Genomic DNA, 24,414 nt, shown 5'->3' on the forward strand with positions numbered 1-24,414 from the left:
ATTTTACAGATATTATTACAGTATAATTCAAAAGCGTTTGTTTTTTTTTTTTTGATAAGTGGATGTGTAAAAAAACATTTGATTTGTAGGGCACCAGTCTGCAGCAGACTTGACTTGTTCTAGTCCTGAGATTCTGCGAATAAAACCAAAAAACCAAACAAGAAAAAGCAGGTTAGGTGTGTTTCTCCAGTACGACGGTGGGCTGCATGTCGTGTAACTGTCTCAACATCAGGTTGTTTCTTTCCAGTCTCACTCTGGGCTCCATGTCCTGCAGCTGCTTCACAATCAGCTCCGTAACGCCTGAGACGGCCACGTCCAAAACGATCCGAACTTTACTGAGCGACTTCAGGTTCCGCCGGTTGTTGAACTTGATGCAGGTTTCTTTGGCGTTGGGACTGGGGGTTTTACTTCGCGTGTCCGTCGGCTCCGCGTTACTCCTCAGGGAGTTATCAGATTTATTTGACTGCTCGAGAAACTGTAAGAAGGACATTTCGAAGCCCATGGGTTTGAAGGAGGCTAGCTGGACGCTCTGATCGGACACGTCCTGCAGCGCCGGCGGACAGGTTGAGTCGGACTCGTCGTCTCGACTGTAAACCACATCGGCCTTCGTCGCGCGTGGGATTTTCTTGCGTTTCACTATCTTTTCGATTAGCTTTCGCGGGCGTCCTCGTTTTCGTTTGAGCACCACAGAGCCGTCAGAACTGTCGTCATTGGATAACTTGCTGTCTAATATACAACTGGGATGCCTGTGCAGGTGCGTTTGCGTAGAAGGGGTCTGGAACTGTTGAACTCCCCTCCTTCTGGGCTGCTCTGGCACAGGAACTCACCGTCGGACAGATCGGAACCATTGTCCGATTTAGAATCCTCACTCCTGATGGAGCTGCATTTCTGTTTGGGGCTTTTTTGCAGAATATGTAGTGACTCCTGTGCTGTTCTAAGTACTTTTCGGACAGTCCGTGTCCTACGTAATGTTTTAAAACGTTCTTCTCTGAACTCATGACAGACTCACAACCCTTTATCATGCAGGGATACTGCAAAGGGAACTTCTTTGTGCACATTGCCGATGCCTCTACGTTGGATTTCAAAGTGGGTTTTTCGTACTTCGTCCAGTAAATGTTCACTTTTCGGGCTCTCTTTGCGTCACTTTCCTTCTGAACGACCTTTTTATTGCTCTCGATGTTTTCCTTCCCGTTACTTGTTTTGGATATTTGGTAATGCAAAGTCTTTGAATTCAAAGTTGTCGACTTCTCTTTCATACTGTCCTCTGTTATTTGCTGAGTCTTTAGTTTCGATTGGTACAAATCCTGATGCTTTTTCATCGCGTGTCTGAGCATATTTGACTTTGTGGCATATGAACGATCACAGCCTTCGATTTCACATTTGAACAAACCGTTTAATGGCTCTGGTTTGGACAGCTTTATGTCTTTATGTTGTTCTTTGACGTGCCCGATGTACTTCCAGAAACCAGTGAAGTTTGAGGTGCATCCTTGGTGACCGCAGGTGAACCGTCCGAGGCTGATGCCACACAAGATGTTGCCCACCTTGTCGATGCTGAACTCGTGCAGCTGGAAGTAATGCTGGAGAAGGTTGGGAACTTCCTGAAAAACTCGGGAGCAGTCTTTAACCTGGCATCTGAATTCAGAAATGTGGGGGACCTCCGCCTCCTCTTCTTCGTGTTCCGTTACTTCGTCGAAACCCTCACTCTGGTCCTGATCCTTGTTCACCTCCAAAGCGCAGAGGGCGGACTGATGAACGGCCCTGTAGTGGAGGATCAGGTTGTGCTGGATGGTGAAGGCCGCCACGCAGCCCTGGTGAACACAGCGGTAAGGTCTGTACTGACTTATGGCATCGCTCAAGGTTGGCTTCTTCTCCTTTGGCTTCTTGTTTAAGTCAATGCTGGGTTTGACTATCGCCTGCCCGTTAACTTCTTTATCTAGACTCTGAAGTCTGTTCGCTTGATGAGGGCCGGCTTTGGACGAATGGGCTCCAACTTGTTTCCTGCTCGTGTGCTGGACTGGTATCATGGGCAAATGTTCTGCTGTTTGTCCGGCCTGATAAGATGGCTGAGTTCTGAGTCAGGTTTGGTTGCCTCTGATTGTGTAAGACTGTTGGCTGCAAAGCGTGAATTACTGAGGAGCAGGTGTCACCTTGAAATTTTTGACTAGCTCTGTTCAAGTTATTATAATGGACAAATGGATCACATCCATTCGGTACTGATGAGGAAGCAGTTGGGGCTTGAGTGGGTGGAGGGTGGTTTGGAGTAGCAGCGGCTGCAGCAGCTTTGGCTAGTCGACGTTTCAAATCCAGATTTGCAATTTCTTCGGCCGATAATTTGTGAGCTGACTGGTAGTGAGTTCGGAGGTTTGAATTACGTGTGAATGTTTTATTACATTTCTGACACTGGAAGGGAGCGTATTGGCCGTACTGTTTTTTAACCACGTTCACCATATCGAATGTGTAATTATGAGACCTTGAGAGGTGTCTCCAGAACGCCTCACTTGACACTGTGCTAAATGTGCAGTTGTCATTCTCACAAGCAAACATTTTGGCCGGGTTTGATGGTTTTACATTACGTGAAACGACTTTTGCGGGTGCTTTGTGGCTGTCGGGGATGCTAGTTTGCTTCACTTTGCTACATGTTTGATCAGATAATTCTCTGACAAGGTTAAGCCTCTCGAACGCACTCTGAATTTCTGTTAGCCACTGTTGTTGGCTGCAAGGTACCTGACTGGGTTCAGGATCTAGATCACTTGCCACAGTGCAAGTCGGGCTCTGCACCTCCTGCTGCGGGGTAGTAGTCTGTCTAAAACTGGTAAAGCTTTGGGTTTTTAGGAGTACTTCAATTTCGCCCGATGACCCTGGAATGATAGAGTTTTCTTGTCCTCCATTAGCTGCATCACCCTTTACATCCCAACCAATTTGATGAGGTCCAAAGTTTTTAGGACTTGACACTGTGCTAAATGACATGGGACTTCTTGAAGTCACATTAGTGTCCATGTTGCTTGATTACACAAGCTATTTCTACGTTGAAAATCACCAGCGAGAATCTGCTCGCAGTCTCTTTTTGATATCGTGCTCAGTGCTCTTCCTTTGCATCCCGGGTTGCTTCGTGTCACTTGCTGGTATAGGACTAAGCCCACTATCGTGTAACAGTGTCTGTTTCACTGGGTTTGAATCCATATCTGATGTCTGGATCATTGTCTCAGAGTGATAGGGTTGAGGAGGGACTTCCCTTGGAATTACACTGTTTGTGGGAACAAGGCTGGAAATAGTATTAGTCTGCGTTTCTGTTACTACTTGGGATAAAAGCGAGTTAGGAAATTCATTACCGGAAAATGTATCAATCCTAGACTGTGGATAATGAGCAGCATTACACAAGTCAGCTTCTCTCCTGTGAACGTCTTCGGTGTGCTGTATGACCGAGCTTGCTGGATAACGTTCACTTGGCCCGTAGGGAACACCTGAGTTTGGGAACATGGGTGGAGGAACAGGTGGCTGCACATACAGATCTGCTATGTTTGATTCAGTCATGATTTGTTTGAGAATGTCTTCATTTGATTCACCATTTCCATAGACTGGCAAATTTCCTTGTGGATAATTAGCAGAGCTATAATCTTTTTGGCCTGCAGAACTACTCATTTCTGAATGCTGAGGCTTGCCCTGATAAACTGTGGCAGGATTGTACGAAAGACCGGGCTCAACACCGCTAACCGCTTGTTCAGAATTGAGGAGGTCGAGAAATGATGCGGGCAGGTCCGTGTTCAGTTCTGACTCTTCGTATGGTTTGCACACTGTACGTTTAGACAAATGGCCTCCAAGTGATTTGGGACTATCGAACTGTCTATAACATCTGCAACAGATCCATTTGCCATTTCTAACAATGGCTGGCCATTTGTCCTCCTGCTTTTTCTGGCTCGTTTAGGATTGTCAGGATTATTGTCTGAGACAGTTGGGTCTTTTGATGTGACTGGTTGTAGGGGCAAGACTTGACGGCATGTGGCTATGCAATGATTTAGTTTTTTCTGGTAAGTGGACTGGGATGGAATTATTTTGCATCTGTGGTGAATATAGTGAATGACAATTGGTCACCTGCTTTGCTACTTCTTCCATCCTTGAATAAGAGGACAAAAGGGACTGAGCACTGGTTTCCATGACTGGTGCCTGTAGGAGTCTGCTGAGCTGTTTATGCTTGATCCCAACAGTGGCATGTCCCTGCATGTTTGATCGATACATTTGGGATAGTACCGCAGTTTAGGATTTGTTGTCTTTCGGGGGCTGAAGGCCAGTTTTGATTGCCTTGTCGTGGGACTGTGGGTTAGTTTAATGACTTGTATGCTTTCTAACTGAGAAAGAACAATGGGATTTAAAACATTTTCCATTAGGAGTGAGGCATTCTGGTTGAGAGTGGAGGCTGAATGGGGGAGGTAAGGAACCGTAGTTTGAACTTGGGGGCCATGTTTGTGGTAGGCCGGTGGTTTGAATCACCTTCTGCCTTACAGCTCCTTGAAATGGTACAGTTGGGGGAACCAAACTGTGATTCGTGACAGAGGGTGTGCCTGGTGCAGGAGCGTAGGTTATCTTGATTTTAGTTCGTGCAGCCTTCCATTTGTCAAAGAATTCTGGGTGAACTGTTTTCATGTGCTTGGCGCACTTTTGTAACAGCTGTAATTCCGTGTGCAGTTTTCAAATGCGCAGTGGTATCGCTCTCTAAGGCTGGAAGGGAATCTGGAGGTTTCTCTGTGTTTTCTATTCTGTTCGCAGTTAGAGGATGTGGAACTACTGTTGGAGGAAGTGGCCTGCAACATTGCTGGTTCTGTGTAGCTCTGGGTCGGTGCTACTAGGGGTTACTAACACTACTATTAAACACTGGCCCTAGATGTGTCGAGCTGTAACTCCTAATCTGTTACTCACATTACTAGGATACATTTGTGACTGAGCTTGTAATACATCTGTATCACAGGTATGTGATAGTTTACCTAAATTAGCTTCAAATGGAGGGAGGTGTTGATGTTGGGACGGTGTCATATAGTCATAAGTAGGATGATTTGAGTCACTTCTGTTTCCACTAGGATTAGATGATTGTGAATTCACCACCTGAATTACAGAACCTATGTGAATTCGGCATTTGACTGACTGGTACATTTGTGGCTCGTGTTTCATTTCATACTGTAGCCATGGATCCACAGATGCTTTGGAGATTTTAGCAGCTTTCAAGGGACTCTGGATATCTTTCAGGTTCAGGTTTAACAACAGTCTCAGGAATACAGTCACTTGGACTCTTGAGGATTCTCTTGTTTGATGGGGGTTGATCGGAAAGCATTTGTGCAATGAGTGATGGCCAGGCGTCCAAATTCTGTGGGGCTGCACAGAGGAAGGGCTTTCCTCTTTTTTTTTCGCAGTATGCCTCCTCCTGGTGCAAATCCAGCTGTTGTTGTGTATGGAATACCCTTCCCGCAGTCTAGACTTTACAAGTAAAGTTTTATAATGTTGTGCCTCGTGAGCGTACAGTTTGAAGGCCTCACTGAAAATCTTTCCGCAATTTGGAAACATACATTTGGCCTTAAAAAAAGTGTGCGTTTTCCTGTGGACGAGAAGTTCAGTGTTGGACAGGAAACTCGCCTTGCAGTTTAACTGTATACAGATGTACGGCTTCAACACCGCAATGCACCTGTAAATGATCGTTAAGGTGGTTGACGTTAACAAAGTGGCGGCGGCAGTACTGACAAAATGACCTTTTTACTCCGCATCTCGAGGAATGACTTTCGCTTCCTCGTCGTCTCCGTGAGCTTTAACGTGAGCGATGAGGTTTTTGAAGAACTTGAAGGTCTTCTACATTTTCCAACGGGGCAGATATTGTCTTCGCTTCTCTCTACATTACCCCAGGACAGTCTTGACTGAACGCTATCAAATCAATTCCCCATTACGCCCCGCAGAAGCAACCGTTTTCATAAAATTGATTTTCCGTCTGGCCTGTAATGCCGCAATGACCGGAGCGGCCGTTTAGGATTAGCCAGTTTCTTGGTGGTCTTCATTGCAGTTAGCCTCTCTTTGCATGACTGTTTAACATGCGATGTGACGTGGGGGAGCAGAGTGTCTTTTGAGCTAAAGGATTCCGTACATATCGGGCAGCTGTATACTCCGCCGCTCAGATGAGTCTGTGCGTGACGTACAATCCTGTGGCCTAGAAACTCTTTGTCACACAGAACACAGTACTGCATGTATGCCTGCCAGTTTCGAAACCTGGCAGATATGAAACCTTTTTCTCTCAGTTTCTTCATTTCTCTGTTTTTCTGTTTCCTGTCTGTTACATCTTTCAGTTCGTAGGTGCCGCTTACGAGGCGGTCTGCGCTTTCCAGAAACCCTTCCTGGCTGAAGAAGGGTTCTTCCTCCTCAGGGCTGTCAGTATCATTCAGTAAGTCGATAGATGACACTATGGAGGCCTCTTCACCCATCAGTCCTAAGCAGTGGCGCTTCAGTGCTTTCCAGTCCCAGAACTCTGGGTCAAAAGGCCACTGGGTTTTGAAAACCAACAGAAGCTCGCAGCGTAGTGAGTTCGGAACGGGCAATATTCTCCTCCTCTAGTTTTTGATCCGGTTCATTGTAAAGAGTCTCCCACGGCGTAGTACGAATCCACAGTGGGCTCCAGGAGGAACTCAGTCAGTTGGCAGGCCCGTTTTACTTCTAGGTCATTGGGAAGCAAACAGGAAATGGTTTTACAAACGGTGGCCTTCGTGGTTCCATCATTTGAGTCCATCCGCAGAGCTCGAATGCACATTTCAATGCACACTGGCAGTCCAAGGCTGTTGATCTAGGGGTAAAAAAAAAAAAAAAAGACATAATTAGCTATCAAATACTTAAAAAAAAAAGTAACAAAGAAGTTTAACTGTATCAAAGGAAAAACAGAATTAATAACTCAGCATTTTCTCGTACAACAATAGAGCAGGGGTGTCAAACTCTTTTTACTTCAGTTCCACATTCAGCTAAATTTGATCTGCAGTGGGCCGAACCAGTAAATAATAACATAATAATGTATAAATAATGTCAACTCCAAACTTTCTCTATGTTTTCGAGCGAAAAAAGTTAATTTACATTATGAAAAGGTTTACATCTACAAACTATCCTTTCAAAAGATGTGAATAACGTAAACAAACTGAAAAAATAAGTGTAATTTTATCAATATTCTGCCTCAGTTTATCATTTACACATGTTCATTTGAACTTACAGATCACAGTGGATCTACAAACACACAAAACATTCAGTAACAGGCAGAATATTGTTAAAATTGTACCGACTTCTCTTAAGACATATCAAGTTATTCACAATCTTTTAGCAAACTTATACTTTGAGTCTAAATACATGAAAAATATTTACATTTACAAAGAGAAAAATTTGTAGGTGTCATTATTTATATGTTATTATCAACGTATTTTACTGGTCCTGCCCACTTGAGATTGAATTGGTCTGAATGTGGAACCTGAAATAAAGAACTGTTAATATCTTTAGTGTAATTTTTGCATTTCACAAATTCATCCCAAGGGCTGGACCGGACCCTTTGGCGGGCCGGATTTGGCCCCCGGGCCACATGTTTGACACCTGTGCTATAAATAATAACAACCTCAAATATTTGTCTTTGGTTTAGTGCAAAAAATAACATTAAATTATGAAATATTAACATTTTCAAACTATCCTGTAACAATAAAATGTGAAAATCCTGAACAAATATGAACTTGAAATGTCTAAAGAAAATTAAGCACAATTTCAGCTATTTTCTGCCTGTTCCTCAGTGTTTAGTGTCTTTGTAGGTCCGATCCATAATGCACATGTAGAAATGATAAATTGAAGCAGAATATTGTTAAACTTGCACTTACTTTTCTTAAGAAATTTCAGTTTTTTCAGGTTATTCACATTTTTTGTTTGGATAGTTTATAAAAGTAAGTATTTCATAATTTAATGGGGTGTTTTTGCACTAACACAAAAGACAAAAATTTGGAGATGTCATTATTTATAGATTATTATGCTTTTATTTTACTGGTCCAGCCCACTGGAGATCAAATCGGGTTGAATGTGGCCCCTGAAAGAACATGAGTTTGAGACCCCTGTTCTAAAGGCATTTTATGAACCTCCAAGGTAGGGTCAGCCAAAATGCCAGTAGCAGACGCTGAAAATGACAGTTTACTGACCTCCGATTGGATGACCTTGATGAGGAATAAGATGTGGTACACTGTTTTGGAAAGTAAAGACATCTGGCGGCATCTGTCGAGGAAGTCCTTCTCTGAGGGCTCGAACCGCTTCAGCAGTTTACTCCAAAATAAAGTCAGCTCCCTGGTCAGACAAACGGGAATTCATCATCAATAACAGTCTATTATTTGTTGAGGTCAATGTTGTCTGTCGACTCTTTTACTGTTAAGTGTCATAAATTTTGGTGGCAGTGATAGAAGTTTTCTCACCAAGCGCAGTAGGTGTCTCCTTGGAGAAGCTGTCGAGTCAGGAAGGCTGAGCACAAGCTGAATGCTGCCTTCTCATCTCCGTCTGACTCCAGGTTGCAGATCATTTCTAGGGCGTCGCGGCAGTCCACCTTCGAAAGCTGCAGACAGCACAGCCATATGTTACTGACGTTTATCATTAAAAAGACAACTTAACACTACCATCTAGTGGAAAAAGTCCTGCATCACAACAGAAAAGAGTGAAAAGCACGACTTCATCATGCCCAGTGTGAGAAAGGAAATGGTGCTGTTCAGTGTAACAGGGTATCTCATAGTAGCGCAAGCAATTTTAAGGCCACACAAATGAGGAGTTTGAACATTAAAGATCGTCCAAGTAATCATAACTTTGGTCATAACTGCTAAAGTCAGCAGTGGGATTGGCTTCACCAGATCAGTTGTGTGAAGCTGAAGTTTGTAGACTATTTAAAACCCAAAAATTTGCTGGAAATAGGGCTGCAACAACCACTTGACAACTAATTAATTAGTCAACGGGTCATTAGTGATGTCATCGTGTGTATCCCTCAGTATATAATCCCATATTAAACAAAGAACCTGCTTACATCCACACTAATACTCCGATCATAATCCAATTTCTGGAGTTATCAGATTATTGAAGTGATCATGTCAACGGTATAATCTGATGGGTTTTATCAGATAACAGCAGTAATCTGATTATGAGGAATCAGATTAACACACCTGGATTTGTCCCCAGTATGCTGGTGTCTTCCTGCATGTGTACAGGCTAATCCAGGGGTCTCAAACATGCGTCCCGGGGGCCAAATGCGGCCCTCCAAAGGTTCCAATGCAGCCCACTGGATGAATTTGCAAAGTGCAAAAATTCCACAGTCAAGGCTGTCAAGCTCATTTAGTTCAGGGTCCACATACAGATACATACAATATGATCTCATGTAAAATAATAGCATAACCTACAAAAAATAATGACTCCATATTTTCTTCTGGATTTGATGTGGAAAAAATAATATTACATTATGTCTATAAATACTGACAACTTCAAATTTTGTCTTTGTTTTAGTGCAAAAATAACATTAAATTATGAAAATATTAACATTGACAAAGTATCCTGTAAAAACAAAATGTGAATAACCTGAACAAATATGACCAACTTGAAATGTCTAAAGAAAATTAAGCACAATTTGAACTATTTTCTGCCTGTTCCTCAGTGTTTAGTGTCTTTGTAGAGCTGATCCATAATGCACATGGACAAATGATAAGTTGAGGAATAATACTGTTAAAACTGCACTGATTTTTCTTAAGAAATTTCATTTTTTTTCAGGTTATTCACATCTCTTTTGTTTGTCAAGTTTATGAAAGTACGGTAAGTATTTTCATAATTTAATGTTTTGTTTTGCACTAACACTGTTGTCATTATTGTAATCATTCATAAGTTATTGAGCTATTATTTTACTGGTCCGGCCCACCTGAGGTCAAATCGGGGTCTGAATGTGGCCCCTGGAAGAAAATGAGTTTGAGAGCCCTGGACTATCCATCCATCCATTCCATCCATTATCCTCCGCTTTATCCAGGGCCGGGTCGCGGGGGGTAACAGTCTAGCCCTGGACAAATCTGAGTTATTTTGTTCTTTTACATCTGTGCATGTGTAAACACAATTAAAAAATTGTAGAAAACAGAAGTGATGTAGTCAAACGGGAATGGAACACAATAACACAAAGGTCCGAGTCTACCGTCATTACACACATATGTACTCTGACAGAAAACTGATAATGGACTGGAGCGTCCAAACCAGAGTTTTCAATTGTTGCATTTCTCAAGTGGATGTAAATGTGTCAGATCTGATTATTACAATTTTCATATTACTAATAGTAATCAATTTTTTATGGTCATGTAAACAGGCTCAATGTTTGATTGTAGCTTAGAGTGACACGTGTCTTTGATGCACTGACGGCACATGTGCACTAATGACCAGGACCAGAAGGGGGCAGTAGAAGCTTCTGAACCAAGGCTACAGGAAACAAACGAGCCAAAGTTTGGGTTCATTTCGTATGAGACACAACCATGAAAACTGTCAGGAGTCAAATCTGGAGCTGAGCCTGGTACCATGGAACCACTACAACTATGGATGAACATTTACACAGGAAACACGTTCAAGAAGATTTAGACGAACCCTGTAATTAGCTCCCATGCTAGTAGTGAGTCTGTTACTGAATGTGTGTGTTTGATTACCGCACTTTTCCAGAGAAAACACCTATGTAAAGATCTGCTTTTATGTCAAATCTTTTTATCAGTACTGCTGGATTTACCTCCTCCATCAGCTGATCCTGTTCTGAGGTAGTACACAGGCAGACCAGGTACATCTGCTTGAAAAGTCCCTTTCCTTCGAAGGCGGTGCACTCAAAACACGTCTTTGCCAGTTGTGCGGCCTTCCCCGGCTGACTGTCCTTCATCAGCTGCTTCACTCTCATCTCCAGCAGACCCTGGCCCTCCTGCACCATGAACTCCTCGACTGAAAACCACAAGGAGCTTTCATCAGCTTTGGTCTCATTTCTAACACTGGTAGACAGTTTATACATTTACATCCAACATGTCAGATATGACAAACTAAGGTTAGGCAGTCCAAATATGTACCTTCCAATGGAGCAAAACAAAGTACGACAGAAGATTACATGTAAGGTTAGAGGTTTTCTTTTATAAAACAAATTATAGCTAATTACCTAAGGAAGGCAGGGGTTAAGTTTTCATCAGGGTTTGTCTGTTTGTTTGTTTCACTGTTAGTGAGATAATTCAAAAAGTTACAGAAGGACTTTAATGAAATTTTCAGGAAATGTTGATACTCGCACAAGGAACAAACGATTACATTTTGGTGGTGATCAACAGGGGGGCAGCTAATTTTCCTTTTCCCTACCTTTGGAAACTTTAATTTGAGGGAGAAGGACATGTGTTAACCCCCACCCCAGAACTGGGTCTGGATCGGCCTGATCTTGTGTAAAGCTGAAACGATTAATTAACTCAAAGTGATCCAAAAAAACAAAACACATTAAACCACAATTCTCCTCAATCAAAGCTTTGTTTCCTTCATTTCTCTGCTGTTTAACATTGGTTCCACTGTTGTGTTTCACATGCAGAAAGAAGCTTCAATTCAGGAAAACTGTAACAGAATATTTCCCTTCAATCAATTCAAGTTGATTAATCAAATCGTGAATTTTTGCATTGGCTTCAAGCACCTAATCGATTAACCGTTTCAGCTCTAATCTCATGACTAAATCCAATCTGATCTTCTAAAAAAATGCCAGATCGGCAGCCGATACTGATGTGTAGATCGGATCGGGACATCCCTACTGATCATCAGCAGTACCTGTACCTACTTTTTATCCATTTCTTAGAACAAATATTTATTCTGAATGTATCTACTGTCTGAAACCCAGAACTGGAACTGATCTTTTCCCTAAGACGTCACTCTAATATCAAGTGTCAGAATTTTGCACATGAACTCACTTTGCTCCTTCTGTACGTCTGCGTGGGACAGAATGTCTTGTAGGACCCAGTTGGTCCAAATGCCGTATTGCTGGCCCAAAGCAGACAGCATGGACAGATGAGCGATCCCATTCTCCTGCAGCTTATTATGAGCAAACTACACACAGCAGAAAAACTACAGTTAGATACACAATACAGACAACCTGTAAGAAACATACTCAGTGTTTTTGGTGGAGTTGAGTCTACTGTGGAACAAACACTACCAAATAAACAAGTGAGAATCAGAGGTCAGACTGAGCCTCATTTATTCATCAGCATAGTTTTCAAGTCAATCACTTTCATTGTGTCTGAACAAAAACAATTCTTTGTGTCATTGTATGCCAAGTCCTTATTCAGGGTTTCTGCAGGTGTCAGCAAATCGGATTTAATGCCCTTTTTAATGCCACTTTAAACATATTTAATGCCCATTTCCAACTGCAGATACACTTTTATATATAGTTTTATGACAGTTTACCGTCCACAGGCTTTAACCAGGTTCTGAAAAGTTCCTCCTCCAATTATTTCTGCTGAAATTTGCATTTTCCCCATTTTTCCCACACTTGCTAATATTCCCTCCACTCTTTCGCCACGACATGAGCATGCTCACAGCACGTTGCATTCCAAGCATCTGGTGTTGTGATTTTGTGTATCGGCCATAAACAATAGCCAATTAAAGGGTTCCGCCTGTCAATCATCACCCTATACTTTGGATCAAAATTGTTAAATGTTTGTATAATCAAAATAAATCATGAATAACGATGCTTTTTTCCATCAAGTGTATTTAGTGTATTTAATGCCTCTGGACATCAAATTTAATGGTTTTTAATGCCATTTAAATCTATTTAATGACTTTTAATGCTTTTTTTAAACTTACATTTTATTGTTTCATTTTAGAAATTTGACTACACAAACATTTAGAACATAGTGTCAGTGGTCGTCCTGTATTTTGTCCATTTTTTCCATCGATCTTCACAAGTTGCTTGCTGCTTCTTATGATAAACGTAACACTCTCCATGTTGTGAATTTTTTCCACATTGTCTCTCCAATTATTTGGATCGGGGGGGGGGGGGGGGGGGTCCTCTTTGCACCATTTTCGTGTGATGACTTTTTTAGATGATGCCAAGAGGATTTTAATCAAATATTTATCCTTACTTGGTTTGTCTTTTCCTGTTAAATGACCCAAATATAACACAGAACACGTCCTTGGTAGCTCATATGCCAATATTTTTCCAAGTTCTTTGCTGATATTATTTCAATATTGGGATAATTTTGTGCACTGCCAAAAAACATGACCCACATCCTGCTCACTGCACACCCTCCAACAGGGCTGAGGTAAGGATAGTGAAGCCTTCTGGATCTGTGGTGTTATAAAAAATCTCATTATGTTTTTCCAACAAAATATTTTCCAATTTCTGGAATTAGATGTAGTCACTTGAGTTTCACATATTTCATACCATATATCATCACTTAATTCTACCAACAGTTCTTTTTTTCCATTTATCTCTAATACACAGAGTTGAAGTTTTCCTGTTTGACACCAATCCCTGATACAGTTTGGATCTCACTTTTCCTCTTTCGTTCTGATACGCTTTACCCACAGTTTCAGTGATCTGGTTTATTTCACCTGGGAGGTCTGGTTTTATCTCTTTCTGATAATGGTCTCTGATCTGAAGGTACATAAAGAAGTCACAATGTTCTAAATCAAAGTCTTGTCGTAAGTTTTGGAAGGTAATAATTTCCCCCTTTTTTGATAAAAGTATTTAATATATTTAGACCCTTATTTGCCCACTCTTTAAATTTATTATTCATAATCCCTGGTTTGAAAACTTGTAGCATAAACCGGCCAGCTAAATATTCTTATATCCTTCTCCATTTTACTTTTAATGCTTTTTAGTGACCTGCAGAAACCCTGTTATAGTTGAGTTTCAGTGCAGTTTAATCTGAGTCAAAATTTGAAGATGTTGGAATTTGTAAGGATGATTCTTAATCCAATAAAATAAGTATCTGCTGCTTTACCTGGATACACGACTTGAATTCTGTCCATAATCCATCTGGTACCTCGTCCTTCAGTGAAAGTAAGAGCTCCACAAAACTCCTATAAAAAGAACGGACAAAACACAAACACGGGGTATTAATTCCTATCTGGAAGAAGCCAAATGTTCACAGACACTTCAGTAAAGCTGATCTTAGTCAACAGGACTGCTGCTGGCATTACAGAGCAGTGTAGTTGACATAATTATGTGGAAAAACCAATGAGTGTAAGTGAGCTTAATGAAGTGACTGGTGCTACTTACAGTGACAGCCTCTCCACCACAACGGGAACGTTTTCACACTGCAGGGACAGGTATGGAGAGGCCTGGGCATAACTCAGCAAGGCAACCATGTACACTTCCACCAGGGGCAGAGGTTCTTCCTCTATCTTCCATCGGCCTGCATACTCCAGCAGTGTCTACAAAAACACACACACCATCAGCTGGGAACATATTCATGTCCTACACAGCTCTTTTTTTTTTTTTTTTTTACTTCAAAAGCAGTTCCAAATGAGATCCACTCAACTGTCATTGGTAGGGGTGTGTATCGGTAATAATCTGGCAAAATGATACAAATCACAATATTAGGACCACAATACGATGTATCATGATTCGGTTAAAAAGGCGATTTTTTTTGCTTGTTTCTTTTTTTAAATGATTATTTCCTTGAAGAATTGAATTACACCCGAAATCTGCACAAATACTAAACACACTTCTATTTGATCAGAACAGGATCTAATGCTATATCCCAACATGTTCCTGTGTTAAAACCTCGGTGATTATCATTAACGAAAACTAACAAAATGACGAAAACTAGAATTGTAAGAACATTTTCGTGAACTGAAATAAATAAAAACTATAATTAAAAGAAAAAAACAATAACTAAACTGAAACTGTATTGTGTGTTTACAAAACTAACTAAAACAGATAAAAGTTATGGATAAAATTCCCTTTGTTTTCGTCTTTGTCAATGTTGGATTGATATGAAATCGATTTATTTCCCTCGAGCAATTTTAGCTGCTGGCACCATATGATATTTATGGTCCGTCACTTGTGTTCACTTGTGGTTTAGAGACTTCTTGACCCCATTCTACCTGGAAATATGGAGACTAAAGCTGGGAAAAAGCAGCAGAGTCCTGTCTGGGATTTATTTGAATATGACGGCAAAGAAGAAAAAAGATACAAAAAAAACTAAAACTAAGCATTTAGAAAATAACAAAAACTAATAAAAACTAGCAAACCTGCTCTAAAAACTAATTAAAACTAACTGAATTAGAGAAAAAAAGTCAAAACTAAATAAAACTAAACTAGAATGAAAAATCCAAAACTATTATAACCTTGATTAAAACTTAAATTCTGTTTTACAGACATTACAGTTTAAGATCTTGTTCAAATGTTCATATTCTAGCAGTTTAGAACTAACATCAGAACAGTATTTTCATGCAATCCCAACAAAGGAATTAACATTATTTAATAAAAGACTGTTAAAAAATAATAAATAAAATATAAAAAAACAAAAACAAAAATGAACCTCCACAATAACTGCATTTGAATAAATATCTAAAAATATCAATACAGTAATTTTTAATATTGATACAGTATTGTGAAATGAAATATTGCGATATATTGCAGAACCAATATTTTCTTACACCCCTACTTATTGGGACACAAACTATTGGTTAAACACTCATTTCAGCATGTCAACAACTTCCTGTTTATGAGTTTGATCATTAGTATACTTCTAATGACCTCCATTTCTAATCAAATGAAAGACTGGTCATTGTTCAAATGTGTGATGCACTTTCAGTTTCAGGTGGTGCAGTGGTGAGCACTGTCACCTCCTGGGTTTGATTCTAACATCAGGACCTTTATGTGTGGAGTTTGCATGTTCTCCCTGTGTTTGCGTGGGTTCTCTCAGGATACTCCGGCTTCCTCCCACCATCCAAAGACACCAATAGGTTAACTCAGTGTTTTTCAACCTTGGGGTAGCCTGGAATTCAAATGGGGTCGCCTGAAATTTCTAGTAATTGATTAAAAAAAAAAAAAAAAAAAAAAAAAAAAAATTACTAATAAAAAATATATGTTGAGTTGACAGACAATCCCATTACATAAAAGACAAACTGTGAGTCTGAAACTGCAGCACTGTGGTTCTGTTTATCTGTCAAATGTTCATTGTGGTCAGTTTCAGATGCTGCAGCTCTTTCATAATTCATAGTTTCAGTTCTTGTTTGTTCAGTATTAATTGTCAGCCTTGTAAATCACAGCTGGACTGACTGTACATATCCTGACCAAGGAAAATAAAATTCTCCCTTTGTGCAGTAATCTACACTTGGATTTACTGCCTCCGAGCACAATAATATACATTATATACACTAAACATTGTCTAAAATTAATATTTATTTGCAAAATAGTATAGCAAACTATTACATGATCAAAAACAAATTCATTTTATCAGCAAAAAGTAAATGTCTCTGTTTTGAATGTCTGGGGTTGCCAGAAATTTGTGATGTTAAAATGGGGTCAGGAGTCAAAAAAGGTTGGAACCACTGGGTTAACCGGTTAAGCTAAAACTGCCCATAGTTGTGAATGTGAGAGTGATTAGTTGTCTGGCTCTAAATAGCCTCTTTTCCACAGCAGTTCTGTTACGGGAATATTTCACCTTTATTCCAGAACGATGTCTGCATAAATTAAACGGTGGATCATTTAGTTCCACCTTTATTGCGGCTCTGTAACTCCTCTGGAGGTAGTAACAGAGCCGTGAGGAAGGTGGAATCAGGATTCCGGAATGCTATGGAAAAGGAACACCTCTAATTCCGCAACAAGGTGTGACGTTTTGATGACTGCGACCCCCGCGCCGGAGAGACAGTGGGTGCATATGGAGGTACCGCATGGATTCTGCAGTAGACCGCCACAGGTGCCATGGCTACATACCATTTTCACCTGTGGCACGAAGCCGCAGCACCCGGGATGACTACTGCAGAATCCATGCCGGTACTAGGGATGTAACGATATGAAAATTTCATATAACAGTTATTGTGACCAAAATGATCACGGTTATCATTATTATCACGCTATTGTTGAAACTGTGCTCAGAATGTTCAAAAAGTACTAATACACACACTGAAATAATTTAACCAAGTTGTATTTTGTAAAAAAAAAATAACAACAAAAAAAACAAAAATAAAATAATTGGCACAATGTCCCTTCTGTTGCAGAAACATTCAAATATTAACCCTTAGTGGTCTGAGCCTATTTTGTCTGTTTTTCAGTATGTTTGATTTTGCTTTTATATACTACATAAACAAATGTTTACGATACCCATGTTTGGGATCTCTTTTTTCAGCACAACTTCATCTATATCATCTGTCTATTATTTTTTTTTACTTTAACCTACTATAGAAACATAAAAAGACAAAAAAAAAACCCACAAAAAAATATAAAATACGATTTGAAAAATGTATATAATTTATTGCATAAATGACACACAGATGCTTAACAAACCTTTTCAAAGACTTTAAAAGTGAATATTGGTTCCAAATATTAGGTACAGAAAATTAAAATTGTAATAAATTAAAACTCTACTCAAATATTTGACATAAAAGCAAATCTTTAGGTGTTTTCTCCGGAAAAGTGCGGTAATCAAACACAGTTATCATGATAATTAGAATTTCAACATTAATACTAACCATCTGCAGTTTTACAGTGGTTTATCATTATACTGGTAATCGTTACATCCCTAGCCGGTACCTCCATATGCACCCACTGTCTCTCCTGCACCAGGAGATTTAAAAATGAGTGGGGGCTGTGTACAATAACCAAACAAATTAACGGGACCAGACAGATGTGGAACTGGGGGGACGCTCAGATCCACCAGCTGTATGCTCTTTGGGCAGAGGACTCTATCCATGCTAACATTTGTGGAACAGGCCGACTCTGGAGAGGTTAGCAACACCGCTACGTTTGGAGTATTTCCGACGCAGAAGTTATACGTCACGCTATCTGCTGTGCTGCATCACCACCCCTTTGATTGGTGAATGCAGGTCAGCTGTGTAAAAGTCCAGCCTGTCTCACCTCTGTTACTCCTTCGGTTTGGCTGTGGAAATCAGACAATGGAGGAAAATAGCAACCTTTAAAATCTATGTGTCAATCTAGGACCAGATTCAGCAGTGCCACAGGGACACATGTCCTGTTCAATAGTGTGTGTTTAAACTCAATAACTGATCTGTTTCATACATGTATGAATAGGTCTGAGTAAGTACTGTCACATGACACATGGTACAATTGACACAAATAACATTTATGAGTAAAAAAATTTAAATTCCTGGTGTGTGACATGGGGACTGAAAATGAACATCATTTTATTGACTTTATTCAAATATCCAAAACATGCTGCTCTCATCATAAATGGATCCTAAATGAAACATAGGGCTTCAGAAATTGATAACGGTTATTTCAAGCATCCTAAAAGCACTTTTTACTGTCTGAAAGAGGCAAATGTTTTTTTTTTTATTGGGAATATACAAAAATAATGTTCTGATGATTCAGGGACTGAACACTATGTATTCTTTTCGCAATAGGATACGAACATTTCAGCAGGATCTTAAACTGTAACGTCTGTAAAACATTTTTTATTTATTTTTGTGGGTTTTTTTTGTACTGGTAAAGCCACATGTTAAAACTTTATTTATCCAAATGCTGAACTGTAAGTTTTTTCAGGATATAATCTTTAAAAAAAAGTAAACAAAACAAAAAATATTACCTTGTTAACAGTATCGTGATATATTGTGATATATCGTGATCCTAGTATTTTGATTTATGTCGTATTGCCAAATTCTTGCCAATACACACCCCTAATCATAACTGTATCCAAATAAACACCTCAGATACACACACGTGAACTGCCTTCACTAAAACAGAGGCCTTGGTCAACATAAGTCACACTCAGTGTTCAGAAAAATGAAAACGATAAATTCTGCTGAGAATAATCCACCTGGTCAGTTTTCTTGTTCCAAGTATTTATGTTGACCTTGGTGAGAAAAGTAACTGAAGGTTTGTGAGTCTGACCCTCAACAGACGAGCCTGTGGGATGAGAAGCCCAGTGCAAATGCAGCTCCATTTACAGACCCTGCACTCTGCTTCTCACATGTCCAAACTTCAGCCTAAACATATATGATCTGCCACATCTGTCTGGGCTCTGGATCCGTTTACTTGATTACTTCCATTTACACAAAAAGCCCAATCCTAATTAAATCAGATTTTCTACATTAATACCATAGATTGAAATGCTGCAATTTGTTACTGTGAGTAAATTACATATAATACGATAAAGAAGAATTTTTATGAACATAACATGACTAGGCCTGCCAGTCATTCATAGTAAGGCCATATCACTACTGCTCGAGAAAACTGGAAATATTTTGTATAATTATGATAATAAGTTCCTTTTGTCTGTGTAAACATGCTGGATGAAACAAACAGAAGTGTCACATTTCAACACTCTTTCTACATCACTGATCATTGTTTGACCTTTGACTCCCTCTTTTGTCATCTGGTCAAATCTACCTTGTGCAATATCTGTACGAAAACACTTAAAGGCAATTCCATCACATCTGCCCAATTTACTGCTTTAAATTAGGACCTTATTTGGTCATAGTACATATTTTGATTTTGTTACAAACAAAATAAAATCAGCATTGGACCACATTTTTAAATATATTTCGGTATTTGGCTTTAAATATTTTAGTCATGGCACATCTACTGTTTGATATTTACATTCAAAAGACTAATAGAAATATATATTTTTTCTACGTTCCAAAATTCTCAGCAAATGAATGGCTCATCTTCATAAGGTGCATGAACATAAGTAAGCTAATATTAGACTTACACTACAGTGTTGGCATAAATGTAACAGAATTAACAATCAGATCGATCCATACTTTCAATCAACTTTCTATGTTTTGACCAAAATAATGCACATGTAAACATTGTTTTCACAAACCTTGATATAATAACTGAAAAGTGTGGATAAAGAGCTTATGCTACAAATATTTGATTAAGGTTTTATGTGCCACGTAATAATAAATTTACTTTGTGAATATGGATGACAGTAGCCAAGATGATGACCAATCTAAACTGCTCAACAAAAGTTGAGGGGGTGAAGTGCAATAGAATAGAGAATGTGCAATAGTGACCCCTCCATAGTGCAATATTTTTTTTTACCTTTACTAACTTACTTATTTATTTTAGAGCAGTTTTTACTGTTTCATCACATACATAAGTTGTTTTTAGTTGGTGTTTTTAACCCTTTCGTGCATGAATTACAAGAACCTTAATCAAGATTTTTTCTTTCCTGAGTGTTTTTTTTTTTTCCCTCTTTAGGCATTAAAAAAAACAATGCCATTGAAAAAATTTTTATGAACCAATTTTTCATGGATTTGCCAAAATGTCCACTCAGCTGGACACCATGCATTTAATTTTTGAAGCTAAGAAACATGTATTTACTAATATAATGTGTGGCAACTATGACAGAAAAACATTTTTAATGCTGCTAATCTGATATTTTCTCACATTTTAACATATTCTAACACTAATCATTACTCATTTCATGGAGATAATATACAAAAAAAAAAACCCCAAAAAACAAATTTTTTGTTGTTAATTACAGTGTAATAAAAATAACAAGCAGTTGCTTTACACACAAACATGTTACTGGAGATCAGGTTTATCTAGAACAGTAAAGTTACAGTAATGGTATGAATTGCAGTGTATGGGATGATGCATGAGCGCCCAATGTGTTGGCTGATACGCAACTAAAACAACGAAATCCATGAATATACAACAGAACAGCTTTGAACAGTTGTCCACTGTAGTGACCACTATGCATGAAAGGGTTAAAATCTTTTCTGTGTTTTATTTTGTGCTGTGCATTTTGCTATTTCATTCTGTAACAGCATCTGGGATGTTTTTATTGAATGACAATAAATAAATCTGAATTTAGAAACATGGATAATGTTCGTCCAGACCAGGGTTCTCAAACTCACTTTCTTTCAGGTTCCACATTCAGCCCGATTTGATCTCCAGTGGGCCGGACCAATAAAATAATAACAGAATAACCTATTAATAATGACAACTCCAATTTTTTGTCTTTGTTTTAGTGCAAAAAAACCCAATTAAATTATGAAAATACTTAAATTTATAAATTATCAAAAAAAAAAAAAAAAAACCCTGACAAAACTGAAATTGAAATAAAAAACTTAAGAAAATTGAATGCAATTTAAACAATGTTATGGCTCAGCTTCTCATTTGTCCATGTGCATTATGGATCAGATCTACAAAGACACTAAACACTGAGGAACAGGCAGAAAATAGTTAAAATTGCGCTGAATTTTCTTTAGACATTTCAGGTTATTCACATTTTATTGTTTCAGGATAGTTTGTAAATTGGCTAAAATTTGCTTAGAGGTCTTATTTGTGTCTTTGTTCATAGTAAATCAATCGAAGTGAATCCCCAAAGGAACTTTGTGTTGGTAAATGACAGTTCTGCAAATGTACAGGATTTCAGTTCTGTTCAACATGTTGATGCTCATATGAACTATGTTTTCAGCTCAAAAATGAACAATTTCAGCACAATTAATGCTATATTTTCATGTCATAAATGGCCAAGTTATATTTGAACTGAATTTACCTGAAAAACAAATATTCTATTCTTTTAGATTCCCCAGTTTTTCTTCCTAGATTCTCTCCTACATATCACATGTTTTATTTGTACAGGTTCAATCTGGAGTATGGTGCTGATCCATCCTGTTTATGTTACACCAATACATACATGAAGAATGGCACACGGCACTTTTTAAATCAACAGTTTTCTAATAATAAGCATTTTTATAAAGAAATAATAATTCTATGTTGTTATTTACTCTTTAGTCTGATGATAAACTATACAATAAATTTTGATGACATGGAAACGGTGACATGGCTGCCGAGCATCAGTATGATGGGATCCACAACAACCATGTCACATCCGTCCACTGACACATTTAGTGTTTTTGTGTCAGCTGGGATTGTTTTAGATCCACAATACTAACATTTACGAGTAAGAGGAGAATTAGCAATAGTAAGTCTATAAGTTTATTTCCAATAAAGTACTGGTACTACCCAGAGCATCATGGGTAATGTCACGTCCGTCCACTGTCACGTCCGTCCACCAGCAAAAGTTTTCACATACACGTGCTATTCCAAATCCAATATTTATGAAAATAGAGCTTCCACTGTCAAAGAATATCAGTAGTCTGTGCACAAATGGATTAGCATTATTTACACACAGTTCTATGCATTTATGACAACTGTGTTTTTTTGACAAAAAAGGCCACTCATTTGACCCCCTAAGGAAATTTTTGTCGATATGTAAATATTTCCATCATTTAATGTTATTTTTTGCACTAAAACAAGAAAAAAATGTGACATATGTACTATTTATAGGCATAATACAAGACTGTTTTTCTCACATCAAAGCAAGAAGAAAATATGGAGTCATTATTTTTTGTTGGTTCTTCTGCTGTTATTTGACTGTAGATCATATTGGTCTGTATGTGGAACCTGAACTAAAATGAGTTCCACAGCCTTGACTGTGAAATTTTTGCATTTTGAAAATTCATCCCAAGGGCAGCATTGGAACCTTTGGAGGGCCGCATGTTTGAGGGCCCTGGTCCAGACGATGCACTTTTGACCTTTTACTGCCTCAGTTCTCTTGTATTCCTTTGTCCACTAGTTCTGGGGATATTTGTCACACTTCCATTCATAAAAACCTGACAGCAGTGCATTGCACTCCCAGAGCGGTGCAGCTAACGCATATGATGCAGATCCAGTGGACAATACGTGTAGTGATGATAAGGAGGGGGATCTGATCCAAACCCCCCACCCACCCACACACACACACACACACACACGCACACCCCCATCAGTCCAACACGGACTACTGACCACTAACTTGTGCAAATAGATGTTTGGGGGGAATATACCGCAGCGTATGCAGACTGTCCGGACCCAATGCCAGAGGCTTTTTATCCAGACTGTGCCACTACAATGAACAGAAGAAATGCGCGCTATCCCGCAAGGGCGTGCGTTCCATTCGGCACGTACACACACGAAATTCATCGCGGGAAAGAGTCTCAAATCCCTGCCACACACCCCTGGAATCCCATCAAATAGTTATACATGACTTAAAGTATCTTCATCTTAAAAACCTAAGTTGTTGAGCACACCAAAAGCGGTGAAATGAGCTGCTACAGAAGCTTTAACCGGAGCCGTTAACGCCAGCACCAGCACAGACAATCAGTAAAATGATTATCACGTGAACGCGCATAAAGCTAAACATACAGAGCGTAAAGCTAAGCTAACACAGAGCCGAGGTGAGAAGACGGTGATTTTACAGTCTACGAAGCAGAAAGGACCGGCATTAGCGTGTAGCTGTTTTCATTCTCCAAACACTAAAGTTGCAGACCTCTAATAGCATTCAGAGCATTTCAGTGGAACAGCTTATATGAACCACTGGAAGCAGATAAAGCAAAAGACATGCTAACAGCTAAGCTAGCTACTGTGACTGTCGACCATCATTTTACTATATTTGTGCAATTCACTTTGTCCGTGTTCCAATGTTTAAGAACTTCTCAGTTAATTATACTGCGACGGTTGCTGGACAAAACACCGCTGTAGCCCATTCAACATAAACTTGATGTTAAAATCATCAGGTAATAATAAGCCAAGACGTAATACTGCTAAGGCTACATGCTAGCTTGTTGGTTATATGTGTGAGGGGAATAACTTACCCTACAAAATTCTTGGCAATAGTTCAGAGAAGCCTGGACTGGACATTCATTCCTTTCCTTAAACACGACGTCCTGCAGCTCTTGTAAGCGTTGTTTGAGTTCCCCTATGGTTGCACTGATACCGTTCTCAGGACCACGGTCCTTCTCGGCCTCCTCGTCCGCCATCTTCACACCCAGCTCCAGCGCGTGCCAGTCCGGCGTAGCGACGTAGGCTCCGCGAGCGGTGTTTACGTAGAGCTGACTGCAAAATGCACTGAGGAGCACAGGAGGCTGCAAATGGAGTCTGTGCAAACTATAGGATGGAGAAAAGAAAGAAGTAAGAGCACAGGAGGCTGCAAATGGAGTCTGTGCAAACTATAGGATGGAGAAAAGAAAGAAGTAAGAGCACAGGAGGCTGCAAATGGAGTCTGTGCAAACTATAGGATGGAGAAAAGAAAGAAGTAAGAGCACAGGAGGCTGCAAATGGAGTCTGTGCAAACTATAGGATGGAGAAAAGAAAGAAGTAAGAGCACAGGAGGCTGCAAATGGAGTCTGTGCAAACTATAGGATGGAGAAAAGAAAGAAGTAAGAGCACAGGAGGCTGCAAAT

General features: G+C 39.4%; 1 protein-coding gene across 1 annotated transcript; it reads right to left on the reverse strand.

Moving 5' to 3' along the window:
• Positions 1–24,030, reverse strand: LOC115415536 (zinc finger protein 292-like). The gene is given in 22 exon segments (XM_030129128.1): positions 1–748; positions 751–884; positions 887–1,970; positions 1,972–3,008; positions 3,011–3,054; positions 3,056–3,909; positions 5,494–5,652; positions 5,654–5,725; positions 5,727–5,762; positions 5,764–5,825; positions 5,828–5,907; positions 5,909–6,002; positions 6,005–6,566; positions 6,568–6,612; positions 6,614–6,808; positions 8,181–8,322; positions 8,448–8,584; positions 10,763–10,965; positions 11,955–12,090; positions 13,989–14,067; positions 14,267–14,421; positions 23,827–24,030. Coding segments are annotated over 22 exon segments (6,051 nt in total). The 5' UTR covers positions 23,992–24,030; the 3' UTR covers positions 1–172.
• Positions 24,031–24,414: the final 384 nt, after the last annotated feature.

The sequence above is a fragment of the Sphaeramia orbicularis genome, chromosome 24, assembly GCF_902148855.1.
Source record: "Sphaeramia orbicularis chromosome 24, fSphaOr1.1, whole genome shotgun sequence".
In the NCBI taxonomy this organism is placed as follows: Eukaryota; Metazoa; Chordata; class Actinopteri; order Kurtiformes; family Apogonidae; genus Sphaeramia; species Sphaeramia orbicularis.